General features: G+C 38.3%; 1 protein-coding gene, 1 non-coding gene and 1 pseudogene across 11 annotated transcripts in view; 2 read left to right on the plus strand and 1 right to left on the minus strand.

Moving 5' to 3' along the window:
* The window catches only part of LOC115066680 (homogentisate 1,2-dioxygenase), a 312,248-nt gene extending 288,454 nt beyond the window's left edge, over positions 1-23,794 (minus strand). For 7 of the 10 annotated variants that reach the window (XM_049462665.1, XM_049462657.1, XM_049462664.1 and 4 more), the window contains exon 1: positions 23,641-23,670. In XM_049462665.1, coding sequence (XP_049318622.1) covers positions 23,641-23,655 — 15 coding nt within the window. In that variant the 5' untranslated portion in view covers positions 23,656-23,670. Of the gene's footprint in view, positions 1-21,245; positions 21,264-23,640 lie in introns of those variants that run through there. The other 3 variants (XM_049462660.1, XM_049462661.1, XM_049462662.1) reach the window with 3 other exon arrangements.
* Positions 48-245, plus strand: LOC125775941 (small nucleolar RNA U3; annotated as a pseudogene).
* LOC125776047 (small nucleolar RNA U3) lies at positions 16,697-16,910 on the plus strand. The gene has a single exon (XR_007421466.1). It is a non-coding gene; the product is annotated as a small nucleolar RNA U3 (small nucleolar RNA).
* Positions 23,795-24,723: the final 929 nt, after the last annotated feature.

The raw sequence follows: 24,723 nt of genomic DNA on the forward strand, positions 1-24,723 counted from the left end.
TTGCGAATCTTTTGGTTGAAATACTCTGCGTTGGCCGTTGAAAAATTAACACTATACTTCACAGAATTATTTCTGTGTGTCTTCGTTTCCATTTTTGGAAATCGACTCGCGATGACGAGGTATATCGTTTTATGACAGCGTGAGATTTAAGAAGTTCATTTCTAATTTTGTCTTGTGGCATTTTTAGAAATGATGTTTCTTCGAAAATCGTTCGCTTACAACGGATAAAATGACTTCTGAGTGGTGATTGTAATGAATAAATTCCTTTTGGTTGAAATACTCTGCGTTGGCCGTTGAAAAGTTAAGACTCTATTTATAACTCCATAATTTCTATGGCATAAGTAAAGTAATGGCCTCCGATTGTCACCCCTTGCCGCTGTAGCAGCTTCGCCTACAAACATGCGTAAATATGTATGTATGTATACGTATAAATACATATCGACGCAGATTTTTACGAGAAGCACCAGAAACTTGTGCAATTTATGATTTTTAGCTTTTGCCATCGTCGCGAAAAGACGACTTGTTGGCAAAGGCATGCTCGAGGAGATGGTACGGCCTCTGTTTTTATGAATGAAGCGCCTGCGCTTGTGGAATTTGCGCCTGTTTTTGTTGTAAAATTTACTACACTTGTTCTTCACCAATTTGGCTGCCATATTGACTTGTGAAGATCAATTTTTTGTTCATATTCATATTGGAGGATGGAGTCATGTGTAGAAGTTCACGCAAGTGAGGAAAGTTCTCTGATTGCCATTCACTTGGGAGTGGCCAGAAACGATTCTTTTACATGTGACTCAAGCAGCTCACGACTTCCGGTCTTTGACCAAGTATCCTCTGGGTAGCCTAAGAACATCCGTTTCAAGGCGAGCTAAAGTGAGAAGGCGAAACATCCCCTGCATAAGGTTGTGCGCTGGGTTTGGGACCCGCCACGTAAAAAAACACCCCCAATGAAAAAGCGCAAACAGCCTTGGATGTGAGACCCCCCTTTTGATGACGACCATGGCAAACGAAACCTGGAATGTCCGGTCCCTTAATTGGGAAGATGCCGCTGCCCAGCTGGTTGATGTCCTCGTGAAAACAAAGGCTGACATCACCGCCGTCCAAGAAATGCGATGGACGGGACAAGGACAGAGACGAGTAGGTCCTTGTGACATTTACTACAGTGACCATATAAAGGAGCGCAAGTTTGGTGTTGGATTCGTGGTGGGAGGGAGACTCCGTCGCCGAGTGCAATCATTCACTACGGAGAATGAACGTCTAGCCACAATCCGCATCAAAGCGAGGTTCTTCAACACATCGCTGATTTGCACCCACGCCCCAATTGAAGAGAAGGATGATGTGACCAAAGACGCCTTTTATGAGTGCTTGGAGCGCACTTATGAGAGATGCCCCGCCACGATGTCAAAATCGTGCTTGGCGACTTCAACGCCAGGGTGGGCAAAGAAGGTATCTTTGGCACTACGGTCGGTAAATTCAGCCTCCACGAGGAAACATCCCGAAATGGGTTGAGGCTGATCGACTTCGCCGGGGCCCGAAATACGGTTATCTGTAGTACTAGATTCCAGCATAAGAAGATCCATCAAGCTATGTACCTGGCTGTCTCCGGATCGAAAAACTACCAACCAGATTGCGCAGCAAAAAACGCACGCCAACAAACACAAGGAAGGTTCGACGTCGAGAAGCTGCAATCACAACAGACAACCGAACGATTCTCTACTCGGCTTGCACTCCTGCTCTCTGAGAGCACTCGTCAACAACTCGGTATAAGGGAACTGTGGGATGGCATTTCAAACTCCTTACGTACAGCTGCAACCGAAACCATTAGTTTTCGGAAAGTGCAAAAGAACAGCTGTTACGACGAGGAGTGCCGTGTCGCAGCGGAGACAAAACAGGCTGACTACCTCGCAACGTTACGATCGACCACAACACGTGCGGAATGGGATAGATACCGAGAGTTGAAGAGGGAAGCGAGACGCATTTGCAGACAGAAAAAGAAAGAGGCCGAAATGCGTGAGTACGAAGAGCTTGATAAGCTGGCCGACAAGGGTAATGCTCGAAAATTCTACGAAAAAATGCGGCGGCTTACAGAAGGTTTCAAGACTGGAGCATACTCCTGTAGAACCCCCAAAGGTGATCTAGCCACCGATGCCCAGAGCATACTTAGATTATGGAGGGAACACTTCTCCAGCCTGCTGAATGGCAGTGATCGCATAACATCAGGGGAAAGCGAACCCGATTCCCCAATCGATGACGATGGAGCAGACGTTCCATTACCCGGCCATGAAGAAGTTCGAATAGCAATTGCCCGACTGAAGAACAAAAAAGCGGCAGGGACCGGTGGATTGCCGGCCGAGCTATTCAAACACGGCGGCGAAGAACTGATAAGGAGCATGCATCAGCTTCTTTGTAAAATATGGTCGAACGAAAGCATGCCCAACGATTGGAACCTAAGTGTGCTATGCCCAATCCATAAAAAAGGAGACCCCACAATCTGCGCCAACTACCGTGTGATTAGCCTCCTCAACATCGCGTACAAGGTTTTATCGAGCGTATTGTGTAAAAGATTAAAGTCCACCGTCAACAAACTGATTGGACCTTATCAGTGTGGCTTTAGACCTGGCAAATCAATAACCGACCAGATATTCACCATGCGCCAAATCTTGGAAAAGACTCGTGAAAGGAGAATCGACACTCACCACCTATTCGTCGATTTCAAAGCTGCTTTCGACAGCACGAAAAGGAGCTGCCTTTATGCCGCGATGTCTGAATTTGGTATCCCCGCAAAACTAGTACGGCTGTGAAAGCTGACGTTGAGCAACACGAAAAGCTCTATCAGGATCGGGAAGGACCTGTCCGAGCCATTCGATACCAAACGAGATTTCAGACAAGGCGATAGGGAATTCCGACTTTTAATTCCCGTCCTGCTATATGGTGCAGAGGCTAGGACGATGTCAACAACGGATGAATCGACGTTGCGAGTTTTCGAGAGAAAAGTTCTGCGAAAGATTTATGGTCCTTTGCGCGTTGGCCACGGCGAATATCGCATTCGATGGAACGATGAGCTGTACGAGATATACGACGACATTGACATAGTTCAGCGAATTAAAAGACAGCGGCCACGCTGGCTAGGTCATGTTGTCCGGATGGACGACAACACTCCAGCTCTGAAAGTATTTGACGCAGTACCCGCCGCGGGAAGCAGAGGAAGAGGAAGACCTCCACTCCGTTGGAAGGACCAAGTGCAGAAGGACCTGGCTTCGCTTGGAATATCCAATTGGCGCCACGTTGCGAAAAGAAGAAACGACTGGCGCGCGGTTGTTAACTCGGCTATAATCGCGTAAGCGGTGTCTACGCCAATTAAGAAGACGAAGACATATTCATATGTGTGCGCATATGTATGTTTGTATGCTTGTGCATTATTTGTTTGGCAATGTATGCAAATATATGTACATATAAGTATATATGAATGCATGAACATGCAAGTCAATGCGCACACATGTAATAAGTACAATATTGATACGTGATGAAAATATGATTTCTATTTCTGAACGCGCACATGTGTATACCAGAGTCCTGCACGAGTAATTAAAAAAGTAACATGTTAGCAAGCGGCGATGCCGATGCGGCGAGTACACGCTACGTAACGGTACTTTGGCATCGTGGGCATCGGCATCGAGGGTATCGGCATCGCGGGCATCGCCGATTACTAACATGTTACCAGTGGTCGGCATTTCTTAGAACAATTGTGGAAACTAACTTCACACGTACGCTTACGCTCTATCGCAGAGCCGCTCAAAATTTTTCATGCCTATACTCGGAGTATAGGCAAGCAAATGCAGTCGAAGCATGTACGCTATGACGCTAATTCTGCCAGCGTCAAAAATACACTCGAAATACAGGAATTCAGTTTCGAATAAGCATATAGAGGACTTAATGAGAATCAAAACTTACGATCTTGAAGTCGATATGGAAAAAATCATGGAAAGTTAAAAAAATTAACTTAAAATTATTGTTGTTCTTAATTGCTTTTTTAATCAAAAACCATAATTTTTTATTTTTTTCTAAATTTTTAATAACAAAATAACCAAATAGCACGATTTCACTCAGTGTACTAAGCAAGCGCGCGCACACAATCATACGCTAGCAGATATCAAATGTGTGATTGTATGCGTTGGTAAATAAATTGCGCATTATTTTGAGCGGCTCTGCTCTATCGTTCAGTCGTTGTCGAGCCAGCAACGAATTAACATCATATAAGACTATAGCGTTTCATTTGCCATTGACGATACCAGATAGTAATCGTACGATGCCACGATGCCGCGATGCCGATGCGCAATGTTACCTTCGCATCGTGGTAATCGTCAGAAGTGTTACTTAGTAACGTAATCGTACGATGCCTACCTTAATCGTGCAGGCCTCTGGTGTATACATACACTCATATGAGCATGTGCAGATCCACAAGATAGGATAGAAGATGTATGTATGCCTTTTAACATCGTATACTATACAAATAAATATTTTTCTTACTAATAGAAATTAAATTTATCACAGCAATATTATGTATGTTAGGGCGATTCAAGTTTCATAGAAAAAAAATCCATGGTGAAAATATTGTAGCGCTCTTTGATTTTTTGGATCCTTTTGGTGAGAAAATACCTGAAAAAAATTTTGAGCTCATTCGGATAAGATTTAGAACTGCCTCAACGACGTCAGATTTTACCACTGGTTATGTTATTCAATTTAGTGATTTGCTATTGCATTTTTTTATCAATATTTGTTTTGAACATATCAATCTTAGTTTTTTTTCTCTTTAGCTTTAAAGAGCGTGTTTCAAAGAGCGAGAAGAAATAGCAAAGCAAAGCAAAATGCAAAAATAGCGGTACTTTAACGTAAAAATTGGCGTCGACTGCGGAATAAGCGTATTTTGTCAGTTTTGATTTGCTCTCAAACAAAAGCAGTCTGTACGTTTAAATTGCTGTAAATAATAAATTATTTTGTAATAATTTGTTATAATCTTGTAATAATTTGACTAATAAGTAATAATATGACTTCTACGCGATCTAAAAGTACAATTCATCTGATTGGCAAATCCAAACCTTGCTCTGATGGCAGGCTGTTACCAACGGTTCTTGATACTTTACAAGTTTATTTTTTCCATCATTCAGAACTTAATAAATCTCAAAGAAATAGCGTGAAAATAGTTGTTCAAAGCATTTGTGATATATGGTGTAAAGCAAATATTCCAATTGTTGAGGGGCGGAATATTATAAGAAAAATGGCATGAATATTGGATGAATATCGCAATATCTGCCGGAATAAAAATCGCAGAAGATATGTGCAGATTGCAAAAGAAAATACGTTTATGAAAAACATTAATTTAATCTTTGACATAGCTCATCATGATGCTTTAAATTTAATAAAAATCGAAGAAGATAAGCAATTTTTATTAGACCAAAGTCAGAAGGAAAGTATGTGATGGGTAGAGTAGACGTAAAATTTGTACAAAAAAAAAAAAGAAATAAAAGCAGCGAAGGTATTGAAAATGATGAACAGAGTTGAAAAAGAAGAAATCAGAAAACGAAAAACATTAGAACCTGCAACGCTTTCAACCTCTCTTAGTGACGAAGAGTTTGATCATGATGATTATAAAGACGATGGGTTTATTGGTCAAAATAAAACATTAATACCACGAAATAAAGAAATTAAACAGCGCAAAATAATGTCAGGAAATCTTGCGTCCGCATTGGATCACACGAACACCAGTAACAGGAAAGTTAATTTTGGTTTTTAGGTGGACATGTATTTTAACAATATACTTATTTCTTTAATACAAATTATAGGAAAGCAGCCTATATTCTTTCAGCAGTTGCTCAAACGTATAGTGCGGATCATGCTTCTGAAACTGTTTTATCCGTCAGCACCGTTCGTAGAATGCGTAGTCAGTTCCGAAGTCAACATGCTTCAAACCTTAAGGGAATATTCTCGCCCAATGTTACATATTGATGGAAAATTATTAGAATTATTAGAACTAACGTTGATATTTTTGGGAGAAACTCCTCCACGCGGTATCAGTTTTCGTTCTCCTGGCGCATATGCTAGATGTACTCTGTTGAGTGGCAAAATATAGGTTTTCGGCACGCACATATTCTTCTTTGGATGGTGGATGATGGTTACACCAGATCAAATTATTATTATTATTATTTTATTAGGAAAAATATACAGAATATTAAACCTAATAGTAAGAAAGGAGTACAAGCTACTGTGGCCATCGCCTCCGATATAATTGTATAAAGTTACAAAGTTCATATTTTATTACAAAAATTACATTCTTTTAGAAAATTGCATATATTAACAATGTTTGCGAAAGATGGAGTATTTAACAATGTTTGTTATTTACTAGAATTAAAGTGTTTTTGCCTAATACTCTCTAGTGCTGGACAGATATTGAATATATGTTCCATGGATAATGTGCTGGGGCAGAAAGGGCAGGATGGTATAGGACTGCCGCCAAGAAGATGTTGGTGAGTGATTTGCGTGTGTCCGATCCTTAATCGAGTAAAAATTGTTGCTTGCTGTCTTGAGATGTTGTTGGGGTAGCGTACCTTTTCGCGCAGTTTGTTTAGAATTGCGTATGTGTGTTTAAATTTCTTCCAGTCTGCAACTTTCTTTTCATATATGTGTCTGCTTAACATTTTACTGAGGTCATTTTGGTCTTGCACCTCGTTGAGAAAAGTTGGGGCAGATTCGAAGAATCTTGCCGCGTTGTCCGCATATTCGTTCCCAGGAATGCCAACGTGACCTGGCACCCACAGAAGCGCTATTTTTCGTTTATGTTTAATGCAAATATCTCTAATTTTAGATATTACTATGGAATTATTTCGTATGTTGCGTATGGCGTTCAAGCAGGAAAAGCTGTCGGAGCGAATAAGGATAGCATATTTTAATGCCATATATATTCCAATTGCCTCGGCGGTAAATACGGACGAATATGATGGAAGAATTCCGCCAGTAATAGTTGTCCCGTAAGCTGTAGTAACAGCATAGGCAGTGTTTGTTAATTTGGACGCATCTGTGAAAATTTCTTTAAACTTTTTATTCTTATAGAGGTTAGTTCTAAGAAGTTTTGTTGAAAAACTGTGTTACTGGTGGTGGATTTTTTGAAATTATGTAGAGATGTATCTATTGAAACATCACTAATCAGCCATTCAGGTTGAGTGTTGGTTGTATAAAATTTAGATGGGATATGAATGTTTAAAGTTTTTGCAAACTGAAGACAGCGGCGGAGGGTAGATTTAAGTTGAAAATTCCTTTTGTGTTTTGCTGCAAGCGTTATACATTTCTGAATGCCAGTGTTTGGAGAATTAAGTATTTTTGGAAGAAGTTGTATCGTTTTTTCGTAAACTCTTTCCTTTATTGACGGTAAGCCACTTTCTCCTAAGATACATGTAGTTGGTGATGTAGGAAAAGCGTTTAAGCTACGACGAATCGCGGCGTGGTATGGAGCCTCCGACTGCTTGATGTTAGTGTTCGAGCCCCAACCGTAAATCGGTAGGCCATAGTCAATTTTAGAGAGTATTATGGCTCTTGTAATATTAATAAGTGTATTTGTATGTATAAATGACCGTTTACTAGATAAATACTTAATTATGTTTAGTCTACTAGAAAGCGATTTTCTAAGGTTAATACAGTGATGCTTAAATGTAAACTTATTGTCAAAATATATTCCTAATATTTTTAAGTTATTTACACATGATATTTAAGTATTGTCAAAAATTAAATGTAATAATTTACATTTAGAAGTTGAGATAGATGCTCCGGAAAGTGAACCCCATTTTTTGAATCATCGTAAGTACTTTATTGAAAACATCATTAGTTGCATGCGGATCTTTCAAATTAGTGTAAATAAAAGCATCATCGGCATACATAGTTATTTTAATATTTTTTATATTTACGCAGATATCGGTGAGTTTATCAAACGCCTTGGGGTATACCGTTGTTAAGAGGGTTTACCTCCGAAAAAGTATTATTAACACGAACTCGGAACTGTCGGTGGATCATAAACGCTTTTATTATCATCAAAGCTTTTGAACCAACCTTCCAGTCTGCAAGTTGGCTCAGTACTGCGTGAACGCCAACGCGATCAAAGGCTTTCTCGAAGTCGGTAGCCAAGATTGTGGCGTGGCTTTTTGTGGCAATCGAGTCGGATACAAAATGTTGCAGTTGCAAAAGTGAGTCGGTTGTACTTTGTCTGCTTCTAAAAGCAGTTTGATTATGTTTGATACGATTATTTTTGGTAATGAACCAAATTAGTCGCTTCGCAATAATTTTTTCAAACGTTTTACTGAAGCAAGAAAGCAAAGAAATAGGTCTATAAGAAGAAACCAAGTTGGACGCCTTATGTGGTTTGATTATTGGAATGACTGCGGCAGTTTTCCAAGCATGAGGATAGTAGCCTTTCGCAAAGATATTGTTGTAGAGGGATAGTAATCTTTTTTTGGCGATTAGAGGTAGATTTGATAGCATCGGATAAGATATACGATCGATGCCAGGTGTTTTGCCTTTGGCATGTACGAGTGCGGATGCCAGTTCATAGAATGTTATCATATTGTCTAAGTGAATTGCCGATAAGGAAAGATTTGTAGGAGCGTAGTGCATGGAGAGCCAACGATGTTTTTCCTGGATGTATTCTTCAGAAAAGTTGCCGTCAACTGAATATTGAGAGCCAGATCAAATTGATGAAATCATTTCTCCAGAAATTCCTGATGTAGAGAAAGATCCAGTATTATATGAAATGGTGGAAACCAATATGGTTCATGGACCTTGCGGACACTACAATCCCTTTTCGGTTTGTATGTCTGAAATAAATGCACGAAACAGTATCCACGTGCTTTTCTTTCGGAAACACAAACTGGAAATGATGGATATCAACTCTATCGGCGTCGTTCACCAGATAACAGAACATTCAGCATTCAACTTAGAAGAGTGAATAGCGAAGTTGACAACACATGGATCGTACTATATTCACCATTATTGTCTAATTCATATTCAAAACTCATTTCACTGTTTAGTATTGCAGTGTGGTGAAATCGATAAAATACTTTGTAAGTACGTCACCATAGGAAGCAACACGACGATTATTGGTCTTGAACGATACTTGAACTGCAATAAAGCGCTTTGTAGGATATTTACTTTTGCAATTCACAAACGTTTTCCGACTGTTGTGCGTCTCGCAAAGGTGTATTTCAACCCAGAGAATACAGTATAGCCAGTGGAAACATCGCCAGCAATAAAATTAACATTTTCGAGTTTTTTTCAACTTTCGTCAGTGATCAGTTTGTGAGAACATTGCTCTATTCGGAAATACCTTGATATTATACATGGATTGCATCGTCGAAGAAATAGTTATGCAGGAAGCAAAGCCAACCGGTAGATTGACATCCAGGTGTCTAATGCATTGGGACGAATTTACACAATCCACCCGAAAAACGACGATTGTTTCTACCTTCGGTTGCTATTGATTAATGTACGCGGTTCAACTATATTTAAGTCATTGCTTACTCTGAATGGTTCGATGTGTGCAAGTTTTGGAGAAGTAAGCCAGAAATTACATTTGCTGGAGCACGTTAATCACTGGAATGAAAATGAAGTTCGCATTCTTTTCGATATAAACATCGACATTGCCAAAAACATTTTACATCGTCTTCGCTAAAAATTGGAAATGGTACAATTTCGGTTGATACTTCCGGTGGCTCGATATCAATTCACGAAAGATGAGTTCATCACAAATGTTCGGACATTGGCTAAATTATCGTAACTACGATTCCTTAAGTGCACGCGCAATGTTAGCTGCCAAAAGTACCGCTGTTGTTGACTTAAACTGTGTTTAAATGTGTTAAGCCTACACCCACTCTACCCGGGAAAAACTGGCGCACCCTAGCTAGACACAACACCAATACACCACACCACCAATACACCACACCTGGGAACACATTTGATTTCACCATAGTAGCTGTCAACTATCAAAAGGATAGGATTATCGCTGTTTAACACACATTCGATTCGATGCTACGCCGCGTCAACATTACTTTTGGTTCCGATTGACAGCGTTCCGCCCGTGCCGACTTGCAGCGATCCAACACATTGGACATTAATTTAATAATACCACAACTTTATGTAAATGTGAAATGTGAAATAAAGGATAATTCCAAATATATTGTACTATGCCTAAATACACTGTTTTTTCATTTTAAATGCTAGCGCGAGTGCGGGTGCAAATCGAAACATCTAAATACAGTGATTTGTATTCCTCACTAAGTTGGTCACCCAAATATTCACACTGGAAGATTCAAAGTCAAATTCAGGCTTGGACAGGCTTGGTATGCCACCGTATCATTTGCGTCTCAAAGTATGATCCGTCGTTATTATGTTTTGCAATCTTCATGCGCCGAATACAAAGGGGAGAATGCTTGATTCTACGAATTCCTTTGAGTTCTAACGATTTTCCATTTCAGTTCAAACGTATTCCGGCATAAATAAGGAAATGCTATGTTTTTCACACGGCCGTAGTGTGCTCCCGAGTTGGAAAACCATTTTTTCTATACACCGGAACAGAAACCAAGAAACGTTGTTTATAAAGCTGCGTTACATTGAAAAAAAAAAAAATGAAATGATAAATTTAAGTTTCTTTTCATTTCAAAATACATAATTTCACGCAGGACAACGGCTGCCGAGTCAGCTAGTTTTCAATGAAAACAGGAACTTGGAATTAACATATCATATATTTTGGGGTTTATTTCTGAACTTTTCTCTTTAAAATATCAAGCTCATAAGTTTTAATTTGCAACTCTACAGCTTTTATTTTCATATCTGCTGTAAGAGTTTCTTCTTTTATTTGGAGAGATCTCAATTGCTCTAAGCAATTAGTTTCACATTATTTTATTGATTTGGGCTTGCGTTGCTTCATATGCGAGTAAATTGGATTTTAAAAAAGGAAGCTTTTCGCTTTCGACAATGGGCTTCTTCGGGCACTACATTTCCAAAAGATTTAACTATTGTCAACACTTCTACTGCAACATCTATCCCCGTAGCTCTGAGGAGTTGCTCTTCTGCTACCTATACCTATTTTTGTATTTTATTATTATTTTAATCATCTATTATTTTATTTATTTAATTAATATTATTTATTGATCTTACTTTTCGCCAAGTTTTAACATTTTTCATCGGTGGCCCATAGTTTATTTGTTGCAATTTTGCCTTGCCCACAATTAGGCAAAATATTTTTTGCCAAGTCCTGATGCTGTAGCAAAAAATACACATATTTATATGGTTTACATTTGTTCTTAAATAATTAGTTATAATTATAATACGGAGGATGGAGTCATGTGTAGAAGTTCACGCAAGTGAACTCCCTCACTTGGGAGTGGCCCGAAACGATTCTTCTACATATGACTCAAGCAGCTCACGACTTCCGGTCTTTGACCAAGTATCCTCTGGGTAGCCTAAGAACATTCGTTTGAAGGCGAGCTAAAGTGAGAAGGCGAAACATCCCCTGCATAGGGTTGTGCGCTGGGTTTGGGACCCGCCACGTAGAAAACAACCCCAATGAAAAACCACCAACAGCCTTGGATGAGAGACCCCCTTTAAAATCGTGCTTGGCGACTTTAACGCCAGGGTGGGCAAAGAAGGTATCTTTGGCACTACGGTCGGTAAATTCAGCCTCCACGAGGAAACATCCCCAAATGCGTTCAGGTTGATCGACTTCGCCCGGGCCCGAAATACGGTTATCTGTAGTACTAGATTCCAGCATAAGAAGATCCATCAAGCTACCTGGCTGTCTCCGGATCGAAAAACTACCAACCAGATTGATCATGATGTGATAAATTGAAGACACGTCTCAAGTGTTTTAGATGTGCGTGCGCTCCGAGGTCCTAACATCGACTCGGACCACTATCTTGTTGCAGCTAAGATTCGCACCCGCCTCTGCGCAGCAAAAAACGCACGCCAACAAACACAAGGAAGGTTCGACGTCGAGAAGCTGCAATCACAACAGACAGCCGAACGATTCTCTACTCGGCTTGCACTCCTGCTCTCTGAGAGCACTCGTCAACAACTCGGTATAAGGGAACTGTGGGACGGCATTTCAAACTCCTTACGTACAGCTGCAACCGAAACCATTGGTTTTCGGAAAGTGCAAAAGAACAGCTGGTACGACGAGGAGTGCCGTGTCGCAGCGGAGACAAAACAGGCTGCCTACCTCGCAACGTTACGATCGACCACAACACGTGCGGGATGGGATAGATACCGAGATTTGAAAAGGGAAGCGAGACGCATTTTCACACAGAAAAAGAAAGAGGCCGAAATGCGTGAGTACGAAGAGCTTGATAAGCTAGCCGAGAGGGGTAATGCTCGAAAATTCTACGAAAAGATGCGGCGGCTTACAGAAGGTTTCAAGACCGGAGCATACTCTTGTAGAACCCCCCAAGGTGATCTGGTCACCGATGCCCAGAGCATACTTAAATTATGGAGGGAACACTTCTCCAGCCTGCTGAATGGCAGTGAACGCACAACACCAGGAGAAGGAGAAACCGATACCCAATCGATGACGATGGAGCAGGCGTTCCATTGCCCGACCATGAAGAAGTTCGAATAGCTATTGCCCGCCTGAAAAACAACAAAGCGGCAGGGACCGGTGGATTGCCGGCCGAGCTATTCAGACTCCGTGGCGAAGAACTTATAAGGAGCATGCATCAGCTTTTTTGCAAAATATGGTCGGAAGAAAGTATGCCCAACGATTGGAATTAAAGTGTGCAATGCCCAATCCATAAAAAAGGAGACCCCACATTCTGCGCCAACTACCGTGGGATTAGCCTCCTCAACTTCGCTTATATGGTTCTGCCTAGCGTATTGTGTGAAAGATTAAAGCCCACCGTAAACAAACTGATTGGACCTTATCAGTGCGGATTTAGGCCTGGTAAATCAACAACCGATCAGATATTCACCATACGCCATCCCGTAAAAGGAGAATCGACACACACCACCTCTTCGTGGTGTAAACTGACGTTGAGCAGCACCAAAAACTCCGTCAGGATCGGGAAGGACGTCTCCGACCCGTTCGATACCAAACGAGGTTTCAGACAAAGCGACTCCCTATCATGCGACTTCTTCAATCTACTGCTGGAGAAAATTATTCGAGCTGCAGAACTTAATCGAGCAGGTACAATCTTTTATAAGAGTGTACAGCTGCTGGCCTATGCCGATGATATTGATATCATCGCCCTCAACACCCGCGCCGTTAATTCTGCTTTCTCCAGACTGAACAAGGGCAAGACGAAATATCTCCTGTCATCAGACAAACAGTCCTCGCACTCGCGACTTGGCTCTCACGTCACAGTTGACAGTCATAACTTTGAAGTTGTAGATAATTTCGTCTATTTAGGAACCAGCATTAACACCACCAACAATGTCAGCTTGGAAATCAAACGCAGAATCACTCTTGCCAACAAGTGCTACTTCGGACTGAGTTTTGAGAAGCAAAGTCCTCTCTGGACGAACAAAAACCAAACTCTATAAATCACTCATAATTCCCGTCCTGCTACGATGGAACGATGAGCTATACGAGATATACGACGACATTGGATATAGTTTAGCGAATTAAAAGACAGCGGCCACGCTGGCTAGGTCATGTTGTCCGGATGGATGAAAACACTCCAGCTCTGAAAGTGTTCGACGCAGTACCCGCAGGGGGAAACAAAGGAAGAGGAAGACCTCCACTCCGTTGGAAGGACCAATTGGAGAAGGACCTGGCGTCGCTTGGAATATCCAATTGGCGCCGCGTAGCGAAGAGAAGAAACGATTGGCGCGCTGTTTTTGACTCGGCTGTAATCGCGTAAGCGGTGTCTACGTCAGTAAAGAAGAAGAAGAATTATAATACGTGTTAAATAATTTCAATAAAAGAAAATAACTTACATTTAGCTTCCGATTATTTTTAACTGATATATGTAGGACGAACAAATTCGACCGTGCGGGCTGAACGTTTTTGACACACGACAACACTTACTGAACGAAAAAGGGACTCGAACGGAATAAAACCAATAACGGACTTCATTTGAATAGCGGACGGCGACCGAGAATGTGTACCTAATTATTGGTTTATTGTAGATTCGTATTAAAAGCACCAGTTCTTTAATAAAGTATTGATCTAAACATTGAAAGTTTGATAAAACACCAGTTCTTTAATAAAGTGAAATTGATCCCTTGTGAAGTGAAGTTGGTCCAGTTTTTTGAAGTTATACTTCTTATACGAGTTCGGAAAAGGTTGCGATAGTTGTCTAACGCTACATATTTGTGCTACCTTGTCGGCGAAGATGTTAGAGCAGCAAGGGAAGCGGTGACAATCGGCGATCGTTTGTTAGTTTCTTTCGGCACAGCTGGGATTTTTTACCAGCAACACAATGTTGCCATGCTTATGCTATTGTTGTTTTTGTAGAACAATGTTTCAATTTGTGGTTGGTGACAAATTCACATGTGTGCGCATATGTATGTTTGTATGCTTGTGCATTATTTTTCTTTCGTTTCTGTTTCATTTCTGCGAATTCTCAACTATTTTGTGTGACTTTTGGTTGAAATTCTCTGCCTTGGCCGTTGAAAAGTTAAGAGTATACTTCACAGTAGTGATGGGCGATGTTGTGACTTTTAAGGAACACTGCTACTTGTGACTGTGACTTTGTAACGGGTGATTTTTTTGAGGTTAGGATTTTCATGCATTAGTATTTGACAGATCACGTGGGATTTCAGACATGGTGTCAAAGAGAAAGATGCTCAGTATGCTTTGACATTTCATCATGAATAGACTTACTAACGAGCAACGCTTGCAAATCATTGAATTTTATTACCAAAATCAGTGTTCGGTTCGAAATGTGTTTCGCGCTTTAATTTTGTTCAGCGATGAGGCTCATTTCTGGTTGAATGGCTACGTAAATAAGCAAAATTGCCGCATTTGGGGTGAAGAGCAACCAGAAGCCGTTCAAGAACTGCCCATGCATCCCGAAAAATGCACTGTTTGGTGTGGTTTGTACGCTGGTGGAATCATTGGACCGTATTTTTTCAAAGATGCTGTTGGACGCAACGTTACGGTGAATGGCGATCGCTATCGTTCGATGCTAACAAACTTTTTGTTGCCAAAAATGGAAGAACTGAACTTGGTTGACATGTGGTTTCAACAAGATGGCGCTACATGCCACACAGCTCGCGATTCTATGGCCATTTTGAGGGAAAACTTCGGACAACAATTCATCTCAAGAAATGGACCCGTAAGTTGGCCACCAAGATCATGCGATTTAACGCCTTTAGACTATTTTTTGTGGGGCTACGTCAAGTCTAAAGTCTACAGAAATAAGCCAGCAACTATTCCAGCTTTGGAAGACAACATTTCCGAAGAAATTCGGGCTATTCCGGCCGAAATGCTCGAAAAAGTTGCCCAAAATTGGACTTTCCGAATGGACCACCTAAGACGCAGCCGCGGTCAACATTTAAATGAAATTATCTTCAAAAAGTAAATGTCTTTCAAATAAAGAACCGATGAGATTTTGCAAATTTTATGCGTTTTTTTTTAAAAAAAAGTTATCAAGCTCTTAAAAAATCACCCTTTAGTAGCAGTGATTTTAAACTGTGACTGTGACTAGAATAAAAATTGTAACAAACATAGGAACAAAATTGTTTCCTTTTTTCATTTAGGTACAATGTACATATTTATTAGAATAAACAGAAATTAACATAGTAAATTCATTTTTAGAAAATCACCAAATACAAAGTATATACATAAAAGATAAAATTAAATAGTGTTAAAAATATTTACATTAAATGGAAAAGAAGGGCAAAATATCACATTTTGCGAAAACAGCATCCACTTCTTTAAAAAATTGCCACACATAACTCATTTTGGTTCTTTTTAACACAGACATCTTTAATTTTTATTAAGTATAAGTAAACTGATTTGTAACAGTTTCGTACAAAAATTAATGTAAATGATTCGTTATTTTTTAAGACGCACATTTTTAAAGTCGCACTAAATATATTCTCTGAAGGTTTTTTTCAATATAAGGATACTCAATAGAAGCTATTTAAAGTAAACGAAAACATACTTTTAAAAATATTTCGTTACTTATAAAATACTTTTTATAAGTTTTTTTAAATTTCTATATAAATTGATGCAATTTTAAGATTAAAAGTTTTATAATTGGCTTTACTACAGCATTGAGGTTTCTGTAATCAATTTAATTTGTACATGAATATTACCCGTTTAAAGATAAATTAACTTTTTATATGTTAACTAATTTATACTTGTCTAAAATTGAAGAAATTTCATAGCCTTAATGAATATGAATTCATCGCAGTCGCAATTTTTTATATCCCACGGTGAATGCTATTTTGTCACAGTCGCAATTTTTCATATAATACTGTGAATGCTACTTTGCCACAGTCGCAATTTTTCATATGATACTGTGACTGCTCCTTTGTCACAGTCGCAATTTTTCATATGATACTGTGAATGCTATTTTGTCACGGTCGCAATTTTTCATGTGATACTGTGACTGCTACTTTGTTCGTTAATTCCTGTCACTGCTACTTTAGGAAACTTGTCACAGCTGTGACCAGTGATTTTTAAGTAGCAGTGACAAAGTCACAGGTACTCAAATATTTGCCATCTCTACTTCACAGGATCATTTCTGTAGTCAGTCTTCATTTACTTTCTTTGCAAATCGAAAGTATTAGCACCCGCGATGAGGAGGTATATCGTTTTATCTGACAGCGTGAGATTTAAGAAGTTCATTTCTAATTTTGTCTAGTGGCATATTAGAAATGATGTTTCTTCAATGATCGCTCGGTTACAACGGGTAAAACGACTTCTGAGTGATGATTTTAATGAATAAATTCCAAGGTTTTATAGAAATAATTATACACTTATAATAATGCTGACTGCATAAGTACAGTATATATATATAATAAGTACAGTACGCATATGTATGTTTGTATGCTTGCGCATTATTTGTCTTTCGTTTATGTTTAATTTCTGCGCATTCTCAACTATTTTGTGTGACTTTTGGTTGAAATACTCTGCGTTAGCCGTTGAAAAGTTAAGACTTCACAGGATCATTTTTGTAGACAGTGTTTATTTACTAATTAATTCGTGTTCTATATAATATTGATGTACTATTTGTAGTTTTAGTACACAGTGAATAGTGATTCAAACAAACAATAAAAAAGTGAAAGTGATAATACGCATAACACAGCGGATTCCAGGTTATGTGATGGTAAGTTTCTCTTGAATATTTCAATTGTCCGTAATAGATACACCTTGTGCATTAAACTTGTGCTTTTGAAACTAATATCAATTGGGTTGGCAAAAATTTTAATGGTTTGATTTTAGATTGATTTTACAGTGGAAAAAGACAGTGCAGCCCGTGTTTCAAGAGGAGGGAAAACAGCACAATATTATCACGAATACCGACCGCGAAAGAAAGCAGAACGGAAAAAGGAGAAATTTGAAATGATAGCTGGCAGTCAATCGAGAAAGAGGAAAACAGCTGCAGAATATCAGAGAGAGTATCGAGCGCGTGAAAAAGATTCAACGTCTGCTGTTCCATCAATCTCTGCAGGAGCATCTATAACTACTGATGAATCGTTAATTCACCGATAACTGCTGGGCCTTCAACGCGTGTTGATGGATTAGGGACGGCTGGACCTCCGATCAAGCCACAAGAATGTCGATTTGAAGCACTTTTCCTGCCTTCTCGATCCACACAAATACTCATCCCTATGAAGAAAGTAGACCCAAATTTCGTCAGTTACGCCAGTCATTACAAAAAAATAAGGTCTCAATACGAAATAGCCGATTACAACGACATTGATGATTTCTATCAAAGCAACAATATAACTTCGGATGAAAAGTACTATAAAATACTTAACCGTCCACGGATTTTCTTGAAAAGAACACCAGCGGAAAAATGGAATAATGCATTCAACCAATTCTTATTTAATGTTTTAAAATCGAATATGGATTTGCAGTTCATATCAGACGAATATTCCTGCGCGACGTACGTCGTAGACCATGTTAATAAATCTAACCGAGTCATCAGTAATTTACAGAGACAAATTAATGAAATCACAGAAAATTATCCGAATTTTGGAGTGGTTGAAATCACTACAAAAATGAGTGTCGACTTATTGAACTCAGTAGAGATTTCGAGCCAAGAAGCAGCTTGGTGGCTACTTCGTAAACCAATGTCAGAAGCCTCTACATCGACAATATTCATCCCACCGTCATGGCCGACAGAGATTGAAAAAAGCACGCAAAGAATTGACGGAGCTTAATGACGAGTCCACAGACATTTGGAGGGAGAATGTGTTCGACAAATACGAGCAACGAACGAAGGAATTGAACAATCTAACTCTGGCCCAGTTTTGTGCACAATACAAATGCAACCCCAATAATGAATACAAGAAATTGACTAAACACCATGTTATAAGATATACAAATTATAATATGACAACCCAATTCGAAGGGTACAAAAGAAAGGTTACGCTGCATATTCCCTTCCTCAACGAAGAGACAGAACTACTTTCCGAGTCAAAAGTCCTTCATTTAGACTTTGCTTTATAAAATGTGCATAATAAATTTATAAAATGTGAATTTAAGTTTTCTAGTTTTCTTTCATACAAAATAATATGCATTTCTTGGAATATGACTAAGGAGTATAACTTCTTCCGCGCGTAGGGACTCCACGCACCTTTTTTTATTTCTGCACATCAGTGGACCATTCGTTTCCAGCAAACCGAACTTATCGAGTCATCTACAATTTTCTATATATTGGTCGGTTGGCCGTATGTTATATCCTACAAATTGAGGGCTCAACTCAACCGATTTTATTGGCCATATTGTGCACTGTAAAAGCAAACTCGAAGGCAGCAGCATTCGGCACCAGATCGAAACTCTGGTAGACTTTACAGTGGACCAGCGAGACAAACCTAAGTGTTGGAAGCGATTTTGGAGGTACATACGGTGAAGTACAGTTTCAGTACATTTGAGTTTTCTAGAAGTGCAGAAGCATAACAAGCAGCGACATTACGGTACGTGTACAACAACCAGGTTGGAATTGGTTCGTGTCGGCAAACAAGACATACAGCGAAAACGATTGCGCCGCAATAGCGCATCAGAAACAGCGAAGAGTGCAAGTACGACCCCAGCACACGAACACAAGTGTAACAAGCAGCGAGGTCGAGCCTCATCAACAAGTCGGCAACAAATTGGTTGCAGTTGGCTCGTGTTTTCGAACGAGCAGTGTGTGGTAACGCCGCAACAGCGTAGCAGATTTCGCAAAACATTAGTCGGAGATAGTTCATGTTGTCGAGCGAAATATTCATCGAAACGGTTGTGCCGCAATAGCGCAGCAGAAGTGGATACGGTAACACAAGTGCATAAGCGTAACAGACAGCGAGCGTTACGCGTTACTATCAAGTTGGCAACGAACAGGTTGCAGCAGCAAAGTCGGCGTGAAGCGGTGAAAAGTGTTTTGGCAGCGTATGTTCATCGTCAGCTGCAAAACTATAGCGGCTGGTTTGACTTAGGCAGTTCGAGTTACAACGAGGATTACACGGTACTTTCATATTATAAAGTTTAATAAAATAACATTATCTCATAAGATCATATATACCTATCATTTGTTGTATTGCATAATTGAAAAGAAGTACTCAAAATGGAGGCTCAAACTATATTAAACATGAAAAAAAAAAGCAGGGCTACCGACAAATGGACGCAAGAAGGAATTACGAGACAGACTTCTGACACACTACGGTTTTCTTAACGATGATGATGAAAGCGAGAGTGAGGTCGAATCAATGGAGCCGCTTTGTGAAAGTGTGTTAGGTAAAGGTCCGGTGCCACCCACGGTTCCTCATTTTATATTTAGAGAAATTGAAGATAGTTTGGCGTCATTTAATGGACAGACGGGCTGGAAGTAAATCAATGGGCAGAATCTTTTGAAGAAAACGCACATATAGTAGGCTGGTCGGAAATCCATAAATTTATTTATGCCAAACAGCTTCGCATAGGACATTTATTCGAAGCCAAACCGTGATTGGATATCTTTAAAACAAGCTTCAATTGATGAATTCGAAATATCATTTTCTTCAGCTGATGCACATAGGCTTTTAAGGAATCGTCAAAAGAGACAAAACGAAACAATTATTGAATTTTTACATGCCTTAATGAAAATAAGGAAGCGGGTAAAACTGGAAGAAGCCAGCGTAATAGAATATTTCATACTAGGGATTCCCGATTCAAAATTGAACAAGTCGGTTTTATACCAAGCAAGGAGTATAAGGGAATTAAAGAAGCAAATAAAATTTTATGAGATAATTAAATATAAACTAAAGATGGAGTTAGTATCAAGGAAGATAGGAAGGAAAATACTCAACGTTCAATTCTAAACCGCGCATATTTCAAATGTGGCGAAACTTCGCATATAGCAAAGAATTGCACAAACCAACAATTTAGATGTTACAAGTGCAACAAAGTCGGCCATAAAAGTAACGAATGTCCGACAGTTCAAACGAAAGGTGAAAGAAACAATTTAAATACAATTACCGAAGTAGTGTTCAAACCTTCAGAGGCAGATTTTGGACTAAAGTTTAAAATGGTAAAGGTAAGGAATGTAATTTTTCCTTCGTTAGTTGATACAGGTAGTCGATTGTGTTTGATAAGGGTAGATACAGTCGAAAAACTCAATCTTAAAGCTAAGCCAAACAAAGATAAAAGAGTGTTGGGCGGAATCGGTAATTCAGAAGTGGTCACGTTAGGTAGTTTCGAAACCAGAGCTAAAGTAGATGATATTGAAATAAATGTAATTTTTCACATTGTCAACAATAGGGATCTTCAATATCCGGCATTAATAGGACGTTCAATTTTGGGTCAAGTCGATTTAATTGTTAGCGAAGAGAGCGATAAGTTTCTAAGGAAGGATAAACCAGATATTTGTCAGGAGAACAACAAAAAGTATAATGGTAAAATTGCAAAAGAGGCAGAAATAGCAGCTTTTAGTATGATTTGTATAAATGAACAGGAGCCGGAATCAACGTATGATTTGTCACATCTCGATAAGGGAAAAATGTTAGAAGTGGAAAAGAATCAAATTTCCCCCGGTGGAAATGAAAATTGTTTTAAAGGACGATTTTCCGGTGTATCAGCCACCTACCTGTGTATCATTTCAAGATCAAATAATCGTAGATGCTCAAGTAAAGCAATAGCTAGATGAAGATGTTATTACTTCAAGTGTATCCGATTACGTGCCGCCAATTGTGCTTGTATCTAAAAAAGATAAATCAAAGCGGTTATGTTGCGATTATCGTAAATTAAACGAGAACATTTTGCGCGATAATTTTCCGATGACATTAATTGAGGTAGTCGAGAAGCTCCAGGGACATAAAGTTTTCACCACATTAGATATGTCTAACGGATTTTTGCATGTTCCTGTCGAAGAAAGTTCTAGAAAATATACATCGTTTTTAACAATGAAAGGCCAATTTGAATTTAAATTTGTGCCGTTTGGTATCTCAAATTCACCAGCAGTATTCTGTAGATTTATACATTCGATTTTTAATTAGATCATGTAGGTCCGATGACAACGACCGGGAAACAGTACAAATGTATTTTAGTTGTGATCGACGCTTTTACAAAATTTGCTGGCTCTACCCAACAAAAGATACAAGCGCGGAGGTGGTTATAGACAGGCTTTCGAAACAAGCTGACATTTTCAGCCAAAAGTGCCAAAAGAAAACGGACAAGTGAAACGAATGCATAGGGTAGTAATACCAATGTTAGCTAAGTTATCTCATCCGAATACCTCACGGTGATACAAGTATATCGGGAAGGTTCAGCAATTTATAAATAATTTTCCAAATCGAAGTAAAAAACAAACCCCATTTAAGATTTTAACAGGTTGCCACATGCAGGTAAAGGAAGACCTGCCTTAAACGAAATTTTAGAAAATGAAGCAGTTATGGAGTTAAACGATGGACGTGATAAGTTACGTAAAATAGCTAAAGAAAACATACAGAAAATTCAAGAAGAAAATATAAGTCATTTAATAGGAAACGAAAAAGGCAATCGAATATAACATTAATGATGAAATATAACATTAATGAATGAAAGTATTGATCTAAATATTGTAAAGTTTGATAAAACACCAGTTCTATAATAAAGTGAAATTGATCCATTGTGAAGTGAAATTGCTCCAGTTTTTTTTATTTCTGCACATCAGTGGACCATTCGTTTCCAGCAAACCGGACTTAGCGAGTCATCTACAATTTTGTATATATTGGTCGGTTGGCCGTACGTTATATCCTACATATATTAAATTTATTTTTTTATTTTCTCAAATAGCTAACGAGTGAAATTTCGATTCTTTCGTACAAACGCGAACACGTTATCGAATGAGAAATTTCGAAAGTGCGTATTCTATAGCGAGTACAACGATCCGAAAAGAAAAAAATACATGAATTCGCTCGTTAACGAGTGCCGCGATTCCAGAGTTTGAGTAATATTCAAATGATCAATGTCTTTTTTCCTTGTGTTTTTAAAACTTAAGATTCAAAATTAATTATAGTAATTTATAAAAGAAACTAAAGGATTTAAAGCAAGAAAAGGAATGTCTCAAGTAAGAAAGAATCATAACACTGTTGCGCATGCGTCAAAGGGTTTTAAGTTTGTGAACAACAACAAATACATAAAACCAATATATCAGCATATTTATATTATAAACGAATGCAAAGAAATAATATAAATACAATTAGAGCAAGACTAACATCTGCTAATGGTTTTAAAGCCAACATTTCGGGAGTTAATAAGCAGCATCGGTAAACTTAGTATAAAGATCTCGTAGGCTTTGATTAAAAAAAAAACTCAAATCAGATTTATGTTAGTTAGATTTTAGTTAGTTAGTTCCTTTTCATAAGTAAAATTTTATTTACTAATATCTAACTTGGTAGTTTTAATTTTTAAGGAAATTTCACACTTTATATCATTAACACTGATATACAGCTTTGCAATAGAAGAATGTCATGCTATATTAAACATTTTAATGTTCAAGTAGATTTAAATTTTAGTTCTTTAGAAGGACAAGAAGAGGTTATTGGTGAAAACTTGCACAACATTAATGTGTTGTTGAAGTTTAATGGAATTTTTGTTATAAGCATACATTAATTTACTTTAAAAACTTGACTCAGGTCTTAATCAAATAAGGATGAGCATACACATTTGCTGTGCAAAATTTTTTATAACAATGTTTTGCAGACACTTTGCAATATTTCTCACGTCTTTAATTCCATCAATGCACTCGAACTATGCTAAGCTTTATTGTTATCTTTACGGCATACTCCAAAGTATTAGTATTGTTAAAAAGTTAGCAATCTCTCCTTTTTACTAAAGAAATAATTAATTTTTCCACGATTGTGTTAGAATACATATTCCTAGCTTTTAGCTCCAATGGTCAACCTCAATAAATTAAAGCTTGAATACACTTGATATAAAATCCGAACATTCATGATATTTTATTACTAAAATTATTGTGTTTAAACATATTTTCTACTCACTTCGTAATCATTCATTTTTAATATATCTCCGTTAGAAACTAAAATATATTTCAAGATTTAAAATTAATACAACTATCATGAAAATGACACCTGCTTATAACTAAATAATACTGTTCACTAGCTAATAATATTATCAACTCGAAAAACCAGTAATTAACACATACATATTTACATATTAAGTTCGACATTTGTTCTGGTTTCTGCTTTCTCGCTACTTGGTAAAGTAACATCAGGCTGAATAACCAATCAAAAGTTCCGCAGACATAGTTAAGGTGATTTATGTTTAACTGGCTTTTAAAAACAGGCCCGTAGCTCGTGGTAGAGATATCAGCAGATATAACAATTTTCGTCATTTCGGCTGACTTTTTACAAGCCATAGACGAGAGAAAGTTTTTAACTTTTTTAATTTGGGTGTTGCTGGTATTTTTAATTTTAGTCTTCATATTGATGCCATTGATTTTGAAAGCAAAAGGAGTTTTTGATTTTGTTAAACGCTGATTAAATTCAGAGATACGAATGTTAATAACACCCTTGTAACAACTTAGGTTAGATCTCTATTAAAATATATGTATGTAGCTCTGTGGTATAAAACCTTAGTTACCAAATCCCTTCTGATAAGTTAAAGGCTGTTCAACGACAATTTTTACTTTTCACCTTAAGGCAAGTCCTATATACCTACTATATTTAAGAGTCGAAGGGAATCTCTTGGCATAAATTTAAATCTCGGTTCACTTTTCGAGGCAGTTTAGACCCTTACTGTTGAATTGTTATGATTATAATTCTCATTACTGCACATTTCATTTATCGCGCACTTTGCCAGCTTCAAATGCTAGCATGAACGGACCTGTTCTTCTTTGCGCCGAATCAAGACAACGACGCTCCATAAAAGATTTAACGACTTAACTCTTCTCAACATAAACAACGCCATTTTGTACTGTAAAATGGATGTTGAAATATGTTACAAAAATAAAATTATAGTCTACAGTTACAAATTTCTCAAATCAAGTACAAAATTAAATAGTTCCCTTACTTACACATTGTTGAAATTCCAGCGTAGCAGCTGTTAAATTAATTTTGCAAGAG

This window comes from Bactrocera dorsalis, chromosome 1 (genome assembly GCF_023373825.1).
Source record: "Bactrocera dorsalis isolate Fly_Bdor chromosome 1, ASM2337382v1, whole genome shotgun sequence".
Lineage (NCBI taxonomy): Eukaryota > Metazoa > Arthropoda > Insecta > Diptera > Tephritidae > Bactrocera > Bactrocera dorsalis.